This window comes from Thamnophis sirtalis, unplaced genomic scaffold (genome assembly GCF_051295495.1).
Source record: "Thamnophis sirtalis isolate CommonGarterSnake01/CBP01778 unplaced genomic scaffold, rThaSir2_p1.2 scaffold_8, whole genome shotgun sequence".
Classification (NCBI taxonomy): Eukaryota; Metazoa; Chordata; class Lepidosauria; order Squamata; family Natricidae; genus Thamnophis; species Thamnophis sirtalis.
Genome location: NW_028261388.1, coordinates 80,570,079 through 80,593,520, shown reverse-complemented (window position 1 = coordinate 80,593,520; position 23,442 = coordinate 80,570,079). Strand labels below are relative to the sequence as shown.

General features: G+C 40.2%; 1 protein-coding gene across 1 annotated transcript in view; it reads right to left on the bottom strand.

Annotated features, from left to right (window-relative positions):
- The window catches only part of ANKH (ANKH inorganic pyrophosphate transport regulator), a 105,677-nt gene that overhangs the window by 5,371 nt on the left and 76,864 nt on the right, over positions 1-23,442 (bottom strand). The window contains exons 4-10 of the mRNA XM_087721981.1: positions 22,494-22,577; positions 18,062-18,232; positions 16,666-16,800; positions 11,535-11,627; positions 9,174-9,269; positions 1,613-1,742; positions 871-994 (exon numbers count right to left, since the gene is read on the bottom strand). Coding sequence (XP_087578107.1) covers positions 871-994; positions 1,613-1,742; positions 9,174-9,269; positions 11,535-11,627; positions 16,666-16,800; positions 18,062-18,232; positions 22,494-22,577 — 833 coding nt within the window. The remainder of the gene's footprint in view (positions 1-870; positions 995-1,612; positions 1,743-9,173; positions 9,270-11,534; positions 11,628-16,665; positions 16,801-18,061; positions 18,233-22,493; positions 22,578-23,442) is intronic.

Genomic DNA, 23,442 nt, shown 5'->3' with positions numbered 1-23,442 from the left:
AAATATATGTATGTGGTGTGCTGTAAACTGATCTTCTAACTTCGTTACCATTGTTTTCCCATTTTCTTGTTGCAGATAAATATATATCAGCCAAAACTAATGCGGGGGGAAATAACTGAGACAAGCAACAGTTTCAATCAATTTTTAGGGACACTTCATCAACTCTAAACCTCAACTGCCACTAATTCTATATCCAAACCAAGTCTGCTTGGCCTAGACTTAACTACTTCCAATTCTTTGCAATTCTTTGGAATGTTCCTTATGGCTTTACAAAGCTCCATCCCCATTAGAAATATTGGCTCTGTCCCAGAAGAAATGCAGAGTAGTCCTTTCCATTTGTGAAAGCAATTGAGAAAAACAAGAAAGGTGGCCCATGCTCGCAAAAAGTTTGTCTGCTCCAGCTGAAACAAACCCTGATTTAAATTATCACCACATACACAAAGCATTTAATGTGGAAAGCTATCACTATGGGGTATAATTGTTGGGCAGTTTCCCAATAAATCTTTTCTGAGATGACAGCATTCCTCCCTCCAGAGTTGGGTTCCTACCGATTCGCACCAGTTCGGTAGAACCGGTTCGTCAAATCTACCGAACCGGTTAGAAGAGGTTCCACCAGTGGACCCGGAAAGCAGGCCACACCTACAGAAGAGGTTCCAAATTTTTTTGAAACCCACCACTGCCTCCCTCTCTCTGTCCTTCCTTTCCACCAAGAAGCAATTCGATGCTCAGTTGAACTGTGACCCAGCCAAGTAGCAATTGGATGTGGATGGAGAATATTGTGGTTGAATGCAATGGATAGTATGACTTTGTGTTACAGAAGACACGGCATCATTGACAAAAATACAAAAGGCTAATAAGAGTATAACTTACCCTAAATAAGGCAGGACGATCAAACTTGTGATGAGAACAATGATGCGCAGTACTGAGCTAGGAGCTAGGACAAAAGTCTTTTTCAAGGTCATCAGCCATCCAGTCAAGTGCGCTCTCACTGTAACTAAAGGAGAAGAACACGGATACATGCTCAACCTCTAAGAGACAATTCTAGTTTTTCCTCTAGGAAAAAAATAAATGATTGCCTTCCTTTCTCAGGTGTCATGTGAAGGTCTGAACTACGTAAGAAAAATGAGCATTGTTCATGATTAAAGAAGTTGCAAACGCATAAGTAAATACCTGGAATTACGATACACTATCGGTAGCAAAATCTGATTTCTCCTGTTGCTTAAAAAACAGGATTTTCCAATTAAAAAAAATCCTTTGGCTAATATGCTTCTAAACTAAGATCCTTGTAATATAGTTTGGTGCCCTCTCAAAATAATACATTTCTAGTAAAGGTTTGATCCACCTTCTTCAACCTAAACGATGGGGCATTAACACAACTGACTCCAGGCTTGGGAAACCTTGAAGAAGTCATTTTTTCATGAACGGGTCAAGTTGGGGACCAGTGGTGGGATTCAAATAATTTAACAACCGGTTCTCTGCTCTGATGATTTCTTCCAACAACCAGTTTACCAAACTGCTCAGAAAGTTTTACAACCGGTTCTCCCGGACTGATGCGAACTGGCTGAATCCCACCACTGGTGTGTATCATTCATTCCTTCTGTTTTCTACATACCTGGAACTGGAAAGAAGGAGAAGATCCGAAGAGGAATGACACAGAGTTCTGCAAAAGCAAAATCAACTCCAATGATGTCGATCAAGATCTTCTCCGATACATTAGGCGTCCAAAACATCACAAAGCAGAGCTGGAAGAATCAGAAAATAATAGTTCAGAATTAGATATTGTCTCTTAATTAGCTAAATGTCCCATTGGTTTTTGAAATATAGAAGTTCAGCTTTCAAACCACCTCCAACTTACAGTATGTTTAGGGATCGCTATGATCACTGGAGGCAGTGGTGGGTTTCAAAAATTGTTGGAACCTACTCTGTGGGTGTGGCCTCCTTTGTGGGAGTGGCTTGCCACCCATGTGACCAGATGGGAGTGGCTTGCCGCCCATGTGACCTGATATGAAATTATGAATTAGTACTTAAGTCGGTCCAAGTAGCTATTCAGAAACTCTGGCATTGAAGCATGCAAGTCTTAAAGCTGTCAAGTTACAAGATCCTTGCCAGTGGTGGGTTTCAAAAAAATTTGGAACCTCTTCTGTAGGTGTGGCCTGCTTTCCGGGTCCACTGGTGGAACCTCTTCTAACCAGTTCAATAGATTTGACGAACCGGTTCTACCGAATAGGTGCGAACTGGTAGGAACCCACCTCTGACTGGAGGTAAGTCATTAGACTTACAAGCCTATTATTTTATTTAAAACAAAATTCATATTTTATTTAAAATAATATTCTTGCTCCATATTGCCAATATTTCTACCTGCATGAAAAATTCCAGGTTTAACTTCCCCCTTTGAAAGTCCCATAACTCCATTTTGCCTGCTGACCTAAACTTCCCTGTTAAAATGTAGTGAATGTGTACTTTTAAATCCAGATTAACATTTCCTTGTTATATTTTTGACTTAATCAATATGCTGCTAATGTTCTTTTATTTTAATATCTTCGGTCATTCATTTTCAAGCACAATTGAGAGGTTTGCAGATTTAATTAAAAAAACACACACTTCTAGTTTTTAAAATGAAATCTTCCAAGAATATCACATTGCACAACCCTACTAAATATGTTTTTAAACTTATATAAGTACAACCATACATGCATTTATAATAATATATGAGTCTTTCTAAAATATTGCACACTTTATACATTTCTTGTAGCAGTTTATGTATTTTAGCTTTTTAGGTTGCCCATCACCACCTAAATCTGTAATTGTCAGAATCTAATCCATTTAAAACATCAAATTAAAAGTTTTCATACTAAAATAGAATTAACTTTATTTTAGAAAGATTGATGTTCCTCATGTTTTTGGCATATGTTCCTTCCCTTTTTAAGCTTAACTTAAAACTTTAAAACTGTAACTTGGTAACTAAAACAGTTTTATAAATGTAGTTAAATTAACTAAAATAAGATTAAGAAATTGCCTTTCTCTTTTGGAAGTTAAGTATATTTCCTTTTCTAACTTAACATGAGAACGAATCTAGTTTCTAATGACTGAAAATGAAGAAACTGTTGTTCATCTAATTCAATTTAGATAACAAACTGTGGGTTAAATAGGGTTACTTCTTTATTAAGAAATAACAAAAAAAATGGAAATTGCAATAGGAATATCTTCAGACAAAATGATTCATTATTTGTTGATCAAGATCTCAGGGTGAATTATTAAAATTAATTAGACTGAAGTGAGCCATAATCCAGAGAGTTCTTTGATTTTAAGGATTTATTATAGATTCAGAGATTTGTTTTAATGATCTGACTAACTCTGGATCTGAGCCACCCTATTGAGAAAATATTTGGAGAGACTTTTAGCCAAACCAATCAGAAAATATTTTAAGATAGAATATATATATAGTTGTTCTGACCCTCCTTCTTCGCTCGTTCACAGACGACAGTCAGACAGACTTAAAAGGAAATAACTTTATCAGTCCTGGCTCACGCTGGCTGTGAGCCCAAAAATAAACATAAATAAAGTCTCTGGCAAAAAGGTTATGCAGCAGAATGCAAAAACAAAGAGCTCTTACAGCAACACCAGGTTTACAGAAAGAAAGCAAATTACTTCTTCAAGTGTCTCTTCGAATCAGGATTACAGAAAGCAAATCACTTATCCAAGTGCCTCTCACAAACAAACCGCGACCGATGAACGACGAACCACGAACGAACGAATGAACGTTGACTTCTGCAACCAGGGCGTGGCACCATCAGTCCTTTTATCTCCAGAAGACACTAACAAGCCCCAGCTGCATTGTTATTCCTGCATCCCGACTCAACTCACAGCAAACTTCTGCTGAGTCACAACATATAGTATATCATTTCATTTAATTAGGCTACAGCTCTTCTCATATGAAGTAATGTATGTGGCAGTGTTTACACATCTATGTCAATATGGCATGTATTAATTCTTTCAGCCTAAAAAGGTAAACTAGTGCTAAGAAATGAACAAGTAACTTCTTTTTTTTAAATGCACCTTTATCTTAACACAAAGAACACAACGTATACAATCAGGACTGCTTCAACTTGATGAGAGGCCTAAGCACAGAACAAACTGTTCAGCCTACAAATCTGTTATGTCAACTTGTACACATCCATCTCATAAATCATTCCAATGTCCAGCAGATACTCTCTCATTACCTAATGCAGTTTCTTCCATCTGTTTCTCTCTACAGAGAAAAAACAAAGGCTTCTGTCTGATCATATCAAGTCAGCCTATTCTCTCGTCTACCTCAACAGCTTCTGTTCAACAGCTCTTTAAAGCTTCAGACTTTTCCAACTATCTGCACAATGGAGACTTTTCCTACTATGTGCAAACACTTAGGACCCCACAGTACATGCACTATGGTTAAGAGCCGAGGTGGCGCAGTGGGTAGAGTGCAGTACTGCAGGCCACTTCAGCTGACTGCTATCTGCAGTTCGGCAGTTCAAATCTCACCGGCTCAGGGTTGACTCAGCCTTCCATCCTTCCGAGGTGGGTAAAATGAGGACCCGTATTGTTGGGGGCGATATGCTGACTCTGTAAACCGCTTAGAGAGGGCTGAAAGCCTTATGAAGCGGTATATAAGTCGAACTGCTATTGCTATTGCTATAGTTAATTTCAACATACATATCCCTCCCCCCAAAAAAGAAAATGCATGCAGCTTGCACAGCTGTCAGGAAAAGCTCTTCAAAAAATAGAAGAGGGTCTTGCTTATGCTCCTCTGAAGCTGATGACTGAAGGACACCTCCTCTCCTGGCTACTTATGACTCTCCATGACATATGTCACTGCCTAATTCGTTTTCTTTCCAGATGAAAATTTGATCTTCATTCCAATAAGAAGGGAAAGAAGCTCAGTGGTGAAACTGCACCACTTCCCATGACTTTAGACTGGATAACCTGGCCTTTAACCAGAGCCAAGGTGGCGCAGTGGTTAAATGCAGCACTGCAGGCTACTGCTAGATCAGCAGGTCAGCGGTTCAAATCTCACCGGCTCAGGGTTGACTCAGCCTTCCATCCTTCCGAGGTGGGTGAAATGAGGACCCAGATTGTTGGGGGCAATATGCTGACTCTCTGTAAACCGCTTAGAGAGGCCTGAAAGGCCTATGAAGCGGTATATAAGTCTACTGCTAAGTCTACTGCTATTGCTTTCACACACACACACCCCAATGATTATGTGATCAGAAATCAGAAGCTTGGCAACTGGTTCATATTTATGATGGTTGCTGTGTCCCAAGGTCATGTGATCATCTTTTGCAACCTTCTGACAAGCAAAGTCAACGAGGAAGCGAGATTCACGTCATAACCAGGTTACTAACTTTCCTGAAGCCTGGGGAGGGCGAAAACAGCCTCCACTGGCGGCCCTGTGGAAACCAGAAATGGATAGTTTCTGAACTTCTGGTAGGGCCATTTTTCACCCTTTCCAGGCTCCGGAGGCTTTCCTGAAGCCTGGGGAGGGTGAAAACAGCCTCCTCCGGCTCTCCAGAGGCTCTTCGAAGGCCAAAAATGCAGCTGACCAATGGCTCACATGCCCTCAAAGACACGCATGCAGTAGGCTCATCCTCACGGCCCTAGATTGAGCAGGAAAACCTAGAAGAGAACGCCTTGGAAATTCTGGGGCAGGGGGGAGGGAAGAGTCACATTCCGTGTACGGCGGCCCTGTTGTAACTTTGAATGGTTGCTAAGTGACCAGTCATAAGCTCAGGACTACTTTTAGAGAGAGAAGAATGTGTCCCCAAAAAATAGAAAGACCAATTATAATGGGGGAGCAATATGCTAAACAATCTCTTTTTTTTTCTTAAAAGTACACCTGGAAGGTGCTGAGAACTATCCAAGCTGTTTTGATTCCTAGTCCCAAAAATGGATTAAGAACCTGTTTGACTAGAATGTAGGCACTGTGTGTTTATTATAAGGGTAAAAACCAGACTTCTCCTAGTCTAATAACATAAAGCACTTTGCTAAAGGTAAAATATTGAAGGTAGCATTTTATTGAGTTCACCAAGCTTCCCAAGGTAGCTCAGGATTTCACAAATATTGATAAAGAAGATTATTTATAGCTCTGGGTTGAAATGAGGGGTCCTTGGTGCTCTACAGGAGAACAAAATGACTAAAACACCTCCCCCATTAGCAATCAACCCCCAGGTGAGCATAGATTAATCAAGGGATTGCCAAACGAGCTAATAATAAACAGCTCAACCAAAGAACCTCCAAGGCCTCTCCCACCAACACTGACAGGACAAAGTACTAGAATATAAATTGAGAGCAAATCCTACTCTCTTACCAGCACTCATTGTTAGCTAGTTTGGGTAATGAAATGTCTGCAAGAAAACAAATAAACGCAGAAAGCACCAAAGACCTATCATTCCACATATTGGAAGGCCCAGGATACCTGCGAGACCACCTACTGCCACCGGTAGCCTCCCACCGTCCAGTGCGATCCCACAGAGTTGGCCTCCTCAGGGTCAGACGTCAGCCAGACAGTGTCGGCTAGCGACCCCCAGGGGGGAGAGCCTTCTCTGTGGGAGCGCCTTCCCTCTGGAATGAGCTGCCCCTCCGGAGCTTCGTATAATCCCCAACTTCCGGTCCTTCCGACGCGCCCTAAAAAGTTGTCTTTTCCAGCAAGCCGGCCTGGCCTGAACAAAATAAAATAAATGATTGATTATTGTTCATTTTAATCGAATTGTAAATGTTATTGTTAATCTTAATTGGGTTTGTTTTTTGGATACTCTATCTAATTTTTTTTTAACTTTTGTAATATGTGGTTTTTTTTAATGTTGTACGCCGCCCTGAGTCCTTGGGAGAAGGGCTGCATATAAATCAAATAAACAAACAAACATTGTTTAGGATTTATTTATCAAATTTATATAGCTGTCCATCTCATAAATGTGACTTCAGGTGGTGCGCAGTAAAACCAACAATGAAAAAGTCTTAAATAAATATTAAAACAGGAATCAGTAATCAGTGATCATATTTAGTGGAAGCCAGCACATTTGTACGTGTCTTATTCAAGGTTTTCATACACAAGCATTTTTAATTTATCAACATAAAAGACTTCAGGCAGATAATGAACAGCTGGGAGACTCAAGGATAAATAAAGGACCTGTCTAATTAAGAAGATTAATGAGATTTTTGATGAAGAATAAGCCCTAACTCACAATGAATATCTATTTTTAGAAGCCAATCCCCTATATATAGGCAACCAGACTTGCTGAAAAGGAAAGAAAAGGTAATGGGAAGTGTTAGATGGGGTGATAGAAAGGCACACTCAGACTTAGGCAACAACATGTCTAAGAGCCAAGGTGGAGCAGTGGTTAAATGCAGCACTGCAGGCTACTGCTAGATCAGCAGTTCAGCGGTTCAAATCTCACCGGCTCAGGGTTGGCTCAGGGTTGACTCAGCCTTCCATCCTTCCGAGGTGGGTAAAATGAGGACCCAGATTGTTGGGGGCAATATGCTGACTCTCTGTAAACCGCTTAGAGAGGGCTGAAAGCCCTATGAAGCGGTATATAAGTCTACTGCTATTGCTATAAAAAAAACATCTCTTTATTGTAACCGAACGAGATTGAACCTCTGTTCCCGCTGGAACAGAGGACCTTGGTGGAAACTATTATAACAGTTGCTAATATCTAACAAGAAGATTAGGGATGGAGTTCAACTGATAACTTTTTCATAAAAGGTTTGAATGTTATCGTTGTGCCGTCTTATGCTATAATATAACAATGATAACAGTCTAAGATAGCCAGTATTTATTAGCAGGAATACTGCATAACTATGAAGTTCCTTTTCACTTTTTTATTTACTCAAGAGGGCTGCATTGCAATTCCTGCTTGTAAGATTTCAGAGACCAATATTAAGTCCATCTGAATTCTTTAAAGTTAAATTAGTGAGACATAACAATGTGCGCATTATATTCCTGTAATTATATTACAGGTTTCTTTTATTCGGATTCCGTTTGCTTTTGTCTGATATTTATTTATGTTTTTTCTCAGTAAAATTGCCTTGTGACTGATTTGAAGGAGAAAAGACAAATTCAGAAGGATTTTAACACCAAATTCCAAATGTCTACACCTGTAATTTAAAAATACTATTCTGAGGAACATCATCCTAAGAAAGCACCTGCTTTGCAAACAAGGACAGTTCCAAGCATCTCCAAGTCAGGATGGAAAAAATCCTTGTGTTTTGCTAATCAACACATACAATCACTGCTCTTTTATTTACTTTTGTATTTTGCATTTTATATTACTTTATAACCTAATAAAAATTTATTGTGGTGAAAAACAATAAACTCAAGATAGCTTGACTTGGAATAAATCTCTTGCTATACAGGTCTTTCTAATTTACAGAAAAGGGTGAATGATTCATTTTGCAATCAGTTCCTGGAAATCTGAATGCTGAACGTGGCAATCGAAAGAGAATCCAGCGGCCTGAAAACATCGAATAGCACAAAAAATATTTCAGAACGTCACTTTCACCATATTTAATAATCAAGTTTGCTAGCAATATAGAGAAAGGTAAGCATTCTGAAACTAATTTTTATTCTTCATATGGGAGGCTCCATCTATTTAAAAAGGAAATTGTATCTGAAATCTAGTGCAATTGGATTTAAAAAAAAGTATTTTCAACAATTTTGTTGTATCTTGTAGAGATTTACTGTTTTTTTGCTTTCTCAAATATACTGAACGGATCAAATTCATAATCTCAGTGGCAGCATTCTTTTCTGCAGACTGTCTAAAATGAAGAACCACAACAATAGTGGCCAAATGTAGGGATTGCAATCAAATATTTGGTGCTGACCTATTCAGTAAAAGCAAGAGGACAGATCCTACACGTGGTACTTGTGCTCCAAAATGTAGTGTTTACTGCCAATGGAGACACTGACAATGGTTCTGGAAAATGGTTACAGAATTTCCAGCCTGGAAGGCTATCAGCCAGTTTCCCGATAATTCTTCTAGTATTCTTCTAGTAGTTCTGGAAGATTAGGATAAAATGTTGTATACCTAACAGAGGTGGAGTAGTGGATAGATAACCATGTATATCCTGGTACAGAATGTGGAAGGAGAGTGGTTTAAATGGGGTTAATTTTAAAGGCAGTAATAAGACAGTTGATTCCTTACCGTTAGCGAGAGGGCCATGCAGACAAAAGTGAACTTTTTGATGTGGGTTCCTGTGACGGTACTGCTGGAATTCACCATTTTATTGCTGGGATTGTTCTAAGGTGAAAGGGAGAAAAACCAGTGCCATTAGTCTTAGGAGAGCAAATGTACCATATTCTTCGGACTATAAGACGCACCTTTCCCCCCCAAAAAAGAGGGTGAAAATCTGGGTGCGTCTTATACACTGAATACAGCATTTTTGGCCTGCCGAAATCCTGCCCCCTTTGCAAAAATGTCCATGTAGAGGGTTTGGGAGACTTGCAAAGTGCTTACTGCAGATTGCAGCCACAAACTCATAAAGCTGTTTTCTATAGATCCACATCATTTCTTTCTAATCAGTGCATTTGCAGTATTTCATAATTAGGATCCTATATGTAGACAGGCCTCTGAATCTGAGCTGGATCTCTTCCATTCAATAAATCAAAGCTTTTTACATAGCCACAGAGCAGTACCTTCGAACATATTGCAGCATAAGTGATAACGCTGATTTAGTGGGACTTTTCTCTGTTGATTAGTTACTGCCACTGAATGTAACTTCTAAATCGAATACATATAAGAAATGGGAGGTTGTTTTTCAATGCCAGTCACTGTTGTATAAATTGGTTAGAGATCTGTTGTGGCCCAGCAGGTGCTGTTGGAGCTGCCACCAGACTCCGACAGCGAGGGGCCCTCTGAGTCGGCTCTGAAGGAGGTGGAGGACTCTGGACAGGGTTCCGACTCCGAGCAGGGCGCAGAGAGGCTTGTTGGCCACCAGGAGGCGCCTGAGCCTTGGACCAGTGGGGAGGAGACAAGGAAGAGTGAGCCGGAGGCCAGTAGTGAGTTGTTCCTGGATGCACACCATCGAAGAGCTACTAGGCGTCAGGAACAATTACACAATTACAGGAGGTGATTGCACTCAGCTGGTGGTCATTAGGCTCCTCTCCAGACTATAAAAAGCTACTTGTGCACACTCCCCTCTTTGCAGAAGTCAACACAGGTTTGAAGGTCGGAGGACAATACTGTGAGCTTGGCAGGCTGGATTGCTGCCAAGCCTTATCTGTGTTTATTGCTGCCTGAGTTTGTCTGAGTTGCTGCTAAAGTCCTTATCTGTTCATTATGCTTGGCTTTCAGCCACCGAGGTTTTGGTGTCTTGCTATTAAAGTACATTTCAGTTAAGCTTGTCTCGGCATTCGTTACTGGACGGAGGAGGGGGTCAGAACAGAGATCATTAAACCTTCTCTGTTTGTCCATCTTCTCTCCAATTTCCTACACTTTAATGGGAGTTTATCCAAACCCAGCCCTGCAGTTTGATGCAGCAAGATGTTATAGCAGATGCTGAACACGCAATATAGTAAGCTCTTATTTATTTATTATGGTAGGGGTGTCTGCCTTATTATAATGTACCTACTGAATTTTCAGGCAAACGTTTCCAGATTCCTAGAGATCTATTAAGCCCAATCTGATCTATATAACAGTAGTTGTTTTCATAGAGAAATATCCTCTCATCTCTCCCCGAAGTTCTAAATCACTGTGATTTATCCTACCCCTAATTAGCAATAAAAGAAACCCAAATAAAATGAAGGCCTGAACATCTGGTTCGCATTCACTCTAATGATTTGTACACATACTAAGTGACTTGATGTTCTGTTCCTAACAAAGAAATTCCAGATATCCCTATGCAAATATTTTTTTAAAAACCATTTCTCTCTCCCTGAACCCACCCTCTATCTAGCTAGACAGATGGAGCTTCTGAAACAGAAGAAGCTCCATCCTAGAACAGAAGAAGTGTTCATCCCAAAACAGCTGAAGCGCTGATGTCATTCTTAAAGGGAGCTATCGATAAAAGGAAGCTGGGGGACATACGCATTTGTATACCCATCTTTGTGGCATCATTTTCTTAGTTGTAAGTCAGAGACTCAAGGGAAAAAAATACCCTCACAATAGCTCTTTTACAGTACAGTGTAAGAGAAAGTTTGTTGCCCAGCACAGAGGCTCTTCTTATCTTCCATTTTATCCTCTGTGCTCCATATCCTTTGTGGACACATAGAGACACAACAGAGAAACAATTACCTTACAATTTCTTAAGCAAACAAAGGATTAACCTTTGGGCCCGGAGGTCATTGTTCCAATCTCTTCGTAAGGAATAAAAGAGGTGGAGTTGTTGAGCAGGATGGAACAAGATCCATGTATAAGTGACAGTATCAGGAAAAGCAATCAGACTAGTTTTTTTGTTGTTGCAAATTCACTCCCCACAAAGCCTATTTCTTACAGAGACACCTCTTGGCCAAGCTGCACTTGAAAGGAAAACTAAGGATTTGCTCTCAACGCAGAAAACAAGCTCACCTTGTCGAAAGCAGGGTAAACAGCTCGGATCTCTGTCAACCAGCCATATGGCATGTGTCCCACTGGATACGTAGCTGTCAAAATTGCAACGGCCTAAAGCGTGAAGGAAAGACAGAAGATTACAGATCAAATCTTCAGAGGCAACTTGCTCTTTAACTAATAGTCGAATACTTCCATCACGGTTAAGAGCAGCAGTAATTTAAGACTGCCAAGCACGCACCTGCTCCGTTGACTACAGTAGATGCCAACAACTGGCACTAAGTAAATGAATACCTGGATTCACGTATTATATCAAGCCATAATATTACTTTCATGTTGGCTTAATACGGGTGAATCCCATAATTATAGGATTTACGGCTGAGTACACGATGGCTTCTTTAATAAAAAGCAGTTAAAAGCAGACCACAGCGATGGTGAACCTTTCTTGGCTTGTGTGCCATAAGCGGGGGGGGGGGGAGCGCAGGGGGGATCGTGTGCGGGCATGCCACACCCATAATGCAATGCGCAACACCCACCCAGCGCGCATGAGAGGTGCTCCCCCCATGTTTTGCATGCTTTTTTCGCCCTCCCCAGAGGCTTTATAGGAGCCTGGGGAGGGTGAAAACAGCCTCCCCCCCGACGGAGGCCCTCTGGAGGCTTCAGGAGCATCCTCCGGAGCTTCTGGAGGGCTAAAATCAACCCTACGAGCAATCCGGAATTGACTTCCAGTTTGCTCATAGGATTGTTTTTTGCCCTCTGGAGGCTTCAGAGAACCTCCTGAAGGCTCCGGAGGGCCTCGGGAGGGAGGGAGGCTGTTGTTGCCCTCCCCAGGCTCCTATAAAGACTCTGGAGCCTGGGGAGGGCGAAAAATGGCTTTAAAAAAGGCTGAACTCAGCTGGGCAACGCCTTGCGTGCCCTGACAAATGGCTCCATGTGCCACCTGTGACACACGTGCCATAGGTTCGCCATCCCGGGTATAGTATACGAACTCAATTTATTGATTTGCAGCTGCAGAAAAATTCTAAGTTGCAACAATTCTAACTCCTCCCATAATTGGGGCATACCAGGGGTTGTGTTTACAACACAAATATAACAAAGGCAACAGTAAAAATATTGGGTTTCTGTCGTGATGGACTCTTGTGACGAGCCGATTGACAGATAATGGAAGCAGTTAGCTTCCTCCCATAATTGGGGCATACCAGGGGTTGTGACACTAAATATATACCTTCTTCCCTGGCTTCAGCTGATAAGGAGGAGGACCTGTGGCTTAATGGCTAAGACGTCTGCCTAAGATGTATTACAGCACAGGTTCGAATCCCAGTAAGGGTATGGCTAGCTGATGAGAGCTAAATAGCTTGAAATAGATCTATACTAGTCTCCCTTTATTTATTTATCAGCACAAATACAACACAAATATAACAAAGGCAACAGTAAAAATATTGGGTTTCTGTCGTGATGGACTCTTGTGACGAGCCGATTGACAGATAATGGAAGCAGTTAGCTACTTCCCATAATTGGGGCATACCAGGGGTTTTGGTGACCATTCTCTAGTGAAATGTGGCAGAATTGTTAACGGAGAGTTACTGTTCAAAATTGTGGAAAAAATAAGCCGAACTCTGATTTATGGAGTGTTTTGTTTCTATGACAGTTTAGTCTATTTGTGATACACTAGCATATGATTAACTGAAAATGGCAACGGGAACCTCTGAACTTCTCACAACTATCCTGGAACACGAGAGAACACAAAATTGAAAACTCGTTACTAAACTTAATTTTAATTAAACCTAATTATTTTCCCTTAAGCCCCTCTTGATAGTTTCTTGGAACATGGCCTCTCAACACGAGTAAAAGATGAGGCACATTGAGCTCATTCCATGCATTTGCTCCATATATCTGCCTGCTTTTGATATCTTTCTGTGGTGCTATTCCAATGCAATGCAAGTCTCTCCTCCCCGCTTAATTCTGTAATCTTGTATTTTCATGGAATTTCTCAGAACATATACCACAAAACATGTTAATCTGCATCTGTACAACGAAAGATCCAACTGAGATCTGGAAAGCAGGGGCTGAATTGAATAAAACACTGAATGTTGTACTCAGTAATGAAAATATATTCAGTGATAGGACAATATTTATATATCTTACCTAACGAGACTGTCATGGAATTATGTTTTGGAAATCATGACTAGAAACACAAGCAAATATGGCTGCATTGTAGATTATATCTAAACTACATCAATCTAGAAATTTTAGTAGTAAAGGAGCATGAACACAATTACTAGGATCGACTCAAGATTCTTTAGACAAAGTGGACAGGCCTTTTGGTTTAAGCATCAAGAACCCATAACTTGTGCGGTCAGAAACTTGAGTGGTTTTTTCTTAATCACGTTTAAACTGTTTTGGAAAAAAAAACATTCTCTATTGTCCCTTCCAGGGTGGAAGTTCAAAATCTTATTCTTCCATTTCAAATTCACTGGGCAAATTTTATCTCAAGTGTATTCATCTTTTCAGTTTCGTTCTAAGGGAAATCACTTAAGAAAACAATAACAACATAGTCTTATGGCTTCGAAATAAATTCTATTTAGGCTTGCCAATTAAAATATTCTATGCAAAGTAGCAGCACATTTCTCTAGGAAGCACATTCAGGAGTGTAAATAAATATTGTGATACACAACATGGTTATTTAATCAATTGCAGTGTTGCGTTTGAAAAAGGGAAATGGATTTCAGAGAATTGCAAAGAGCAGTTTACGCCATCAAGTTGAACTCTCTGCTTAGTACAGGAATCTAAACTAAAAAAAAATCTCTGATAGCTGTCAACTTTGCTTGAATACAGCCAGTGAAGAGAAGTCCTTCGTAGCTAAACAAGTGCACACTCAAATTGATTTTTGCAATTATGAATAGGAGCTTTTTCTGATATTCAATCATAATTCATGGGACCTACCTAAATGTACTCTGAATTAAATAGATCATTTTATTTTTTCAAATATTTGAAAAGATGTTTTGCCCGCAAGAAAGAAGAAGTAATATATGAGCCAACAACATATGCCTCATAGTCTAACTGTGGTTAGAAATTCAGAAGCATTAAACCTGAATTGGGCCCAAAACACCCATCAAGTAAATCCAGCAGCATTTATAAGGTGAGAATTGCAGTTACACTCTGCTTGTGTGCCAGGATTTTCCAAACTGTTAGCTCTACCAGTGCTTTCTCTTTTAGCAACGATGTTTTCAGAAACAGAAAGCATCAGAACACATGAACAATAGACACCGATGAAGTCAGTTATCAGCTGACAAGATGGGGACACATTTCAACAAGAGAACGTTGAAAGGCATTCTTTGCTTTCACAACGGAAAATATGTCCCAATGGGTGGTTTAAAATATTAATTACACAACTTGTACCCAGTAAAGGTTAACTGTTCAATTAAGTACATGCTGAATGTCTTAATTCTAGATTTTACTTCTTTACATTACTTTGGTATACAAGTATATTAGATAAAACCTCAAAGGCCTTCATTTCCATGAAACAGAATTATATCAAATATCATGCTAGAATAAAGGTTGCACGTTTATACTGATCCTATAAATGGGAGTGACTTCATAGTGGGGCAGAATTCTAAGTATCTGATCAGGTACCATATTTGCAACAGTGGAAAATATCTGTAGAAATATATAGAAAAAGTGCAGCTCCTATACTGCCTCAAGTCTGAAATTATTGGGGAAAATACATAAAGTTTCTTTCAGGTACAAAGAAACAAATCCAGTGTACGTTTTTTTTTAAAAAAAATCTCCATCTATTTCTTTGTTTACAAACTTTTGGGAACATTGCCCACCTGCAAAGACCAAGTGTAATCTTCAATTTGGAAAAAAAAATGATGTGCATCCCTCTTCATTAAGTGAAAAGGAAGTAGTAGTCAAGTGAATTTTTCCTGAGTCAAAATCACACAGAAAAATAGCAATAGCAATAGCAGTTAGACTTATATACCGCTTCACAGGGCTTTCAGCCCTCTCTAAGCGGTTTACAGAGTCAGCATATCGCCCCCAACAACAATCCGGGTTCTCATTTTACCCACCTCGGAAGGATGGAAGGCTGAGTCAACCCTGAGCCGGTGAGATTTGAACAGCCGAACTGCAGAACTGCAGTCAGCTGAAGTAGCCTGCAGTGCTGCATTTAACCACTGCGCCACCTCGGCTCTAGAGAGAGCAAACTTAAGTTAAATAAAAAAGAAGACTTGGTGACAATTTTGATTGTAAAGTCTTTCAGGGATCCTAATAATATCAGAAACGAGAAAAGCCAAGTCAAGTCATGTTGGCTAGGAACGGCAGGAAATAAATCCAATCGAGCCAGTAGCATGGGTAAGCTACCAACGGAAAGTTAATATATTTTCAACCGCTTGACGTGATGCGTTTTTAAAGGACTGGGAAGAAACATAGTTCTTCTCTGCATAAATACCATATTTTCCGGCGTATAAGACAACTTTTTAACCCCCAAAAATTATTTCAAAAATTGGGGGTCGTCTTATAGGCCAGGTATACCAAAAATCCAAAACAAAAGAAAAAGCAACGCGGCGAAGCAAAAAGCCGCGCCGCCACCAGCGCAGACGCCAGATTTTCAATTGATAACCTTGACGCTCCTCGGATGGATGAGCGCTGGGATGACTTAGTAAGGTCTGGCTGGAGGTCTGGAGGAGGAAGGCGCTGAGCTCAAACTACGAAAGCCCGCCAGCGCGGAGGCCTTCAGCCGGGTCGTGGGTGCCTGAAAGTAGGGGGTCATCTTATATGCCCAGTCCAGGGGTGGGTTTCAACCGGTTCGCGGCGGTCCCTGCGAACCGGTTGGTCGGCAAACCCGGAAGTAAGTAACTTCCGGGAACGGCGAAGGGCGTGCCCGCCCGCGGTCCTTACCCGGTTTTGATGAGTTCTGCGCTTCCATGCATGCGCAGGACGCATACAGCGCCTGCACGATCCTCCAGGAGCAGCTGGAGCGTCGCACAGACGCTAGTACGCATGCATGCACCGCGCGCGTGCACGAGGACAAACCGGTTGGAACGGGGCGAGAAACCCACCCCTGGCCCAGTCGCCTTATACAGCGGAATATAGGGTATAGATCTGCTATTAGAAACAAATATTAGAAAATGAAAGCAAATTGGACTCATACCTCTGTGGCTGCCGAACTGCCACCAAGATCACGGGATACAAAGAGGTTCACAATGGGCCGACTGATTCTCTGAGTCGCCAAAATCAATGCCAAAGGCCACCAGAAACCTAGCATCTTTTTAATCGTAGCATCTCCCTGCAGATAAAATGAGAAAAGTCAGTGTTGTTAAATCACAAAGCCAGAGCACACTCATTAGAGGAGCTAAAGAAATTATTTTACAAATGCCCAGACAGTTTCAATAAATAATATTAAATAAGCATATAAATAAAAAAGGAACTACAGATTCTTAAAAACTTTGCCTATGGAAGTACAGGAATATTACTGTACTGGGGCATTCAAACCGTGTTTAAGGATTTGCTGAAGAAAAGAATTGTACTTTAGCTATAATTATGCAAGGTGATATTTTAAAAGACAGTTCTTTGCATACATTTTTCTGCAAAGAAGCATCTTTGCAGAAAAAGAGCGGAGGTGGCGCAGTGGTTAGGGTGCAGTACTACAACTGACTGTTATCTGCAGTTCAGCGGTTCTAATCTCACCGGCTCAAGGTTGACTCAGCCTTCCATCCTTCCGAGGTGGGTGAAATGAGGACCCGAATTGTTGTTGGGGGGCAATATGCTGACTCTGTAAATCGCTTAGAGAGGGCTGAAAGCCCTATGAAGCGGTATATAAGTCTAACTGCTATTGCTATTGCTACTATTGCTATCTTCGAAGATTAATGACTTTCTTCATCTGACTATTGGTTCTGCGTTTCTTTTAGTTCTATGCTCATTTCCTTGGCTTGATGCCGATTTGTTTCTTAGTGTCAATACAAATAAGAATGAGACAAAAACTATCGGAAACAGAACCACAATATATATACTTTGGTTTTAGAGATATTTAGGAGAAGAATGATCAAGTGGCCTTATATATACAAGACCTTAACATATGCTGCTGAAACTAGAAAAGAATAAGTTACATCGAAGCCATTGCCTAGCTATGAGTATGTAACTTGTAGTAGTAGTAGTAGTAGTAGTAGTAGTAGTAGTCTTGTACTCAATAAAAACCCACAGGCATATTTATAGGAACTGTCCTAAGTACAATTGATTACTTACTATTATTATATATTTTTTATACTGGATTATTTTTCTCATGACATTTTTCAAACCTATCGAATAGCAAAATACCAATTAAATTTAAGGGACATCTTTTAAAAAGCATTCTTTAGTAGCTAACAGGAAATACTAGAAAGTTTTTGATGTTTAAAAAAAATCAACATTGCAGTACTCAATCTCTGTAAAAAAAAATTTTTTTTTAAAATCTAAAGCAGCATTACCGGAGTTTGAATTATAATGCTATAATACAAATGGATGTATTAGATGCAATTCTACAGGTAACGTATTAATTTATCCAAACTTACTCCCATCTCTGGCCCGCTATGGTCAGGAATGATATCATGAATGTTTCTGTAATAACCCAGGCATAACGTGGTACATCGGACGAGTGCTCCCATGTACAAAGACAGGATTGGGATGAGAAGTGGTTCCCGGCATTCCAAGTGACTATGTAGTAAAATAGCCACAAAAACCACCTATACAGAAAAAAAGAGAGGAGAAAGACAGCTAAGTTAGGAACAGCTAAGACAGTCAGAAGGCTAAGTCACTTGGGACATCATTTTCCAAACATGAGATATGGCTTCATTATAATCTCCGAAGTGGCTAAATGCAGATGGTATATATTGGTTTTCCACCTTGACAAGAAATAACTTAATGATTGATTTCTATTACATGCCTACCACATTCATTTGAGAAATTGCTCCTTTTTATTATATAGATGTATTTGAAAATCAGAGAAGATGTCCCCATCTCAGAGGTGGGTTCCTACCAGTTCGCACCTATTTGGTAGAACCGGTTCGTCAAATCTACTGAACTGGTTAGAAGAGGTTCCACCAGAAGAGGCCTACAGAAGAGGTTCCAAAAAATTTTGAAACCCACCACTGGTCCTTGGATATGATTACTCTACACTATCGTGCTCCTATTTATAAAACTCAGGGCCTCTGTGAAAGGCAAGGATGACTACTGCGTTTGTGGTGCAATCAGAACATTGCATGTGTTGAAGTCGTTTTAACGCAAACCAAAGATGCCTGTTAAAAAACAAGTTTGCATCATATTCTTATGCAAGCCAGTGCTGTGTGTGAGGTAATTTAAGGTGGTTCTGACAAGTGTCGTCGGCATCTTCATATCCGGTCACATGGGCGGCAAGCCACTCCCATCCAGTCACATGGGCAGCAAGCCACTCCCACAAAGGAGGCCACACCCACAGAGTAGGTTCGAACAATTTTTGAAACCCACCACTGCCCCATCTTCTCAATTGTATTCAAAGGAACCAATGTTTTAATTAAAGAAGATCTCGCCAACATTGTCATCAAGAAGCTGTAAGTGCAGACACACTTGGAGAAATGAATTTGAAATGAAAAAAAAAAGGAGAAAAAGAATGATCTTTACGTTTAAGGCTGTTGTCGCATTTCCACAATTGTGTGATCAAAATCAAAGTACTTGGCAACTGGCATGTATTTACAACAGTTGCAGAATCCCAGGATTATGGGGTCACCCTTTGCAACCTTCCTATGGCTTCTGACAAGCAAAGTCAATTGGGGAATCTGGGTTTGCTTAATGACTGTGTGATTCATTTAGCAACTGCAGTGGTTTGTTAACAACCATGGGCAAAAAAGATTGATAAATTGGGAACACAACTAACTTAACAACTGTAGATGTAAGTGGAGGATTACCTACATTTTAAATAATTAATGTTTTTTTTTAAAAAAAAATCCTGAACATATATGGTGGAAAAGATATGGTGCTGGTGAAATAAGAACCACCAATAATTGGAGATAGGCAAGAGGGTTAAAAAGGAAACAGCTGCATTAATACGTCTCATCTTCTTCCATACATGATTTAAAATTAAAGATACACTCATTAAAGATACTGAAAACTCATAGGGTGAGAGAGCAGCGAAGTTTTAAATAACAGGGCAACCTGACTGAAAGTTTAGCTCAACAATCTTTGCAACTCTACATGGGGCTGCCCTTGAAGAGTGTTCAAAGACTTCAGTTAGTCCAGAACGCAGCCGCGCGAGCGACTGTGGGTGCACCCAGGTACACCCACGTCACACCTATCCTCCGCAAGCTGCACTGGCTACCCATTAGTCTCCGGACCCGCTTCAAGGTGCTGGTCATTACCTATAAAGCCCTACATGGTATCGGACCTGGGTACCTGAGAGACCGCCTCCGGCCGATTACCTCCCATAGACCGATTAGATCTCACAGGTTAGGTCTCCTCCGGATTCCATCTGCCAGCCAATGTCGGCTGGCGACTCCCCGGGGGAGAGCCTTCTCTGTTGCAGCTCCAGCCCTTTGGAACGACCTCCCCGTGGAGATCCGGACCCTTACTACCCTCCCGGCCTTCCGCAAAGCCACCAAGTCCTGGCTGCTCCAGCAGGCCGGGGGGCTTGTGAAATATCCAGCCCCACGGAAACTGTGAATGTTGTGTTTTTTTAAAGTTTATTTAAAAAACTTTAGTTTATTTGTTTTGTTTATTTATCCCCTTCCCTTGTTTATTGTAAGCCGCCCGGAGTCCTTCGGGAGTGGGCGGCATACAAGATCAATAAACTCAAACTCAAACTCAAACATTTCTGTAAGATAGGTTATCTCAATATTGTTGATGAATGGCTGAACTGAGAGTTCTGCTTAATTAAATGAATTAATGATTTCATTAGGACTCCAAAATACTGATATTTAAAAGGCATAATGGGTTCTATATGATCTGTGCAGAAACCAAAATACATGCAACAGAGCACATATTTTTACACAAGGAGTTTAAACCTAAATTTTTGATTCATTTTGTAGTAGTCTGCTTATCTGAGTCAAGATAATTCTGATTATTTTCTCTCTATTTCACAGGATTTTCAGGGACGTAAAAATACAATGTATTTATACAAATAATCATAACACAGATGAAAACTAGAGTTAATTGTTTCCGCAACAGTTTGGGGAACACAGTTTAGCAATTGTGTTTAAAAGCTAAAGAATGGAACAAAAATAGTCAGTGTCCCATTCCTTTCCATCTGATGACATACTCTTTATATTTAGTATAATTATTTTAATTGCAAAGAGCAACTCTTCAAATAAATATAACCAATAAAGTAGGTTTGGATGATTCTCTTGAGAAAACTTTACAATTCGCAGCTAATGCATGTGAATCTCGACACATTCCGCATATCTCCAAAGAAAGAAAAAAAATAACATCCACGTGGGCTAGTTAATGAATTACTGAATTAATGTCTTTAATGAGAGTGATTACGATTTAATGGAATATTTAAGCAAATATACTGCAGTCTGTTACATTCCTATCCACTTAGCTTTATATATTGTTTAATATGCATTGAAAGCATTAACTGAGCTGAAAGATCACGTTAAGATCTTTCTTAACCTGTTAAGAAAACCTGTTAATTTGGAGTATTGGGCAAAGGAACAAAAATGAAGTGCACTTAAAGATCAATTGTTAAAACAGAAATCTTGAGGTAATCATATTCAGGATGTGGTAATTTGTAGGTTTCTGCCGCAAAACTGTGGCGAGATTGAAAACTAACAGAGAAAATCTCTCTGGGTTGCCTTTCCGATCCAAAAATTATTGTGTCATTACTCTGAGAGAATAGTAGGGGGAAAAATAGAGGTTGAATTATAGTATTAGTTTAAATACAGTCAAAAGTATATTTAACGGCATCCATTTTATCACCATCTAACAGTTAGATGAGTCATTAATGGCTATTATGACACAAACAAAAAAGAGTAAGCAACAACACTGTAATTATAACATTATAGTATAATAGTACATGCTGATGATGAACATAGAGATCAGTAACTTTATGTATATTTGTGTGTGTAGTTATGTATAAATGTGTGGGGTGTGTGTGTGTCTAGTCTTCAATAGATGTAGCAACGCCCAGTAACAGCAATATCAAGAAGAAGGATTATGAGAAACTGGAGAAGTACCAAGTCCCAAAGGAGGAACTGGAGGCCAAAATGGTCCCATTCGTGATAGGAGCACTCAGGTCTGTGACTCCTAAACTGGGACAGTGGCTCCAATAAATCTCAGAAATCTCCCTGTCCAGAAGATTGCAGGCAAAGGAACAGCTAAGATCCCATGCAAGGCCTCAAACCTCCAGGCCTCTGGTAGAGGACCTAAGACTGAGGAAGACACAGATCTTAAGGCTGAGAAGTGATTTTGTTTCGTGACCCGTCAAATGCGCGCCCGACAAAAGCGGGCCGACAAAACCGCGGCGAGAAAACCGTGAGGTCGAAAGCGCTCCCACAAAAGAGCGCCAACAAAACCGCGCCCACAAAAGCGCGATTAGGGTTAAGGTAAGGGTTAGGGTTAGGGTTAGGATTAAGGTAAGGGTTAGGGTTAGGGTTACAGTTAGGGTTAGGTTTAGGATTAGGGTTGTTACATTGTTTGCGTTGTTTTTTTAATGTCACGCTTTCGTCGGTGCGCATTTGTCGGCGCGCTTCTGCGTGCATTCGTCGGCGCGATTTCGACCTCGTGGTTTTCTCGCCGCAGTTTTGTCGGCACGCTTTGGTCGAGCGCGCATTTGTCGGTGAACCATTTTGTTTCAATATTAGCTCCTTGTTGCCAATGTCCAGGAACGGCAGCAGCCCAGAATGTTCAGCATCAATTCATGTGTGTTCAAACATATAAATTAACAAATACTTTTTCAAACATGGAAATGGTATTCATTTAACTGCACACTTCCCAGCTAGTTGGGAAGCACTAGTTGTAACTTGAACAAACTCTTACCTGAGCAATGACATCTGAAATGGAGGCACATCCAACCAGAAAGCTGTATTTGTGTTTCAGAAGGATCCCTGCGTGTGTCCAAGCCTAACAAAAAGGAAGAAAAACAGATCATCAATCAGGATGAGTTTTAATTCTGGAATACCAGTAAAACGAACACAGATTGCACAACCACACTATCTGGTGCAATGGAACCAACACTAAAAGCCATCATTTCTTTCTCTGTTCACAAAGGTATGAATCTCATTCTATTGTACATTAAGATGGGAAAATGCTTTCTAGCAAGTTAACATTGTTCAGCCTTGAACTCCAGATGTTTGATTACAAGTTTTATCCTGCCTAGCATGATTACTAGTCAGGAATTACAAAGGTTAACCCCCCATAATTATCTTGGAAAGATTCCATAAGCATACAAAATAAACTATAGATACAGGCATATACAGCATTACTATCAAATTATGTATAATTATTTGATTATTGTTTGGGACATAAGCGAACTATTTAAACTGATGGGGAGGGTGGACATTTGTTGAATTACAGTCAAGGAATGAGACCGGAGTAACTGGAGAGAATTAACTTCTGAAAATAGAAATAAACCCTCAACACACTAGACTGTGAATGTAAACAGCACCTGTTAACGCAAAATGTCCATTAAATTCAAACAGAATTTTATACATGCAGACATCTACAGTGAACAGACAGATCTTGACCACCGTATCTGAAACCCACTCAAGGAAGGTCCATTAAAACAAGGGTTTGTGTAATAATTACTTGTGAAATAAATGAGAGATAGTGAGGCAGTTATTTTTGTTTTTTAAAAAAAACAAACAAGGCCTTTATAGACATCTTTGAAGAGGCTGGGCTTGTACTAAAAAAAAAGACCAGAAGATGGAACAAAGTTAATTTCGTGGAACAAACTACAGAACCTAAAGTAGAGCCGAGGTGGCGCAGT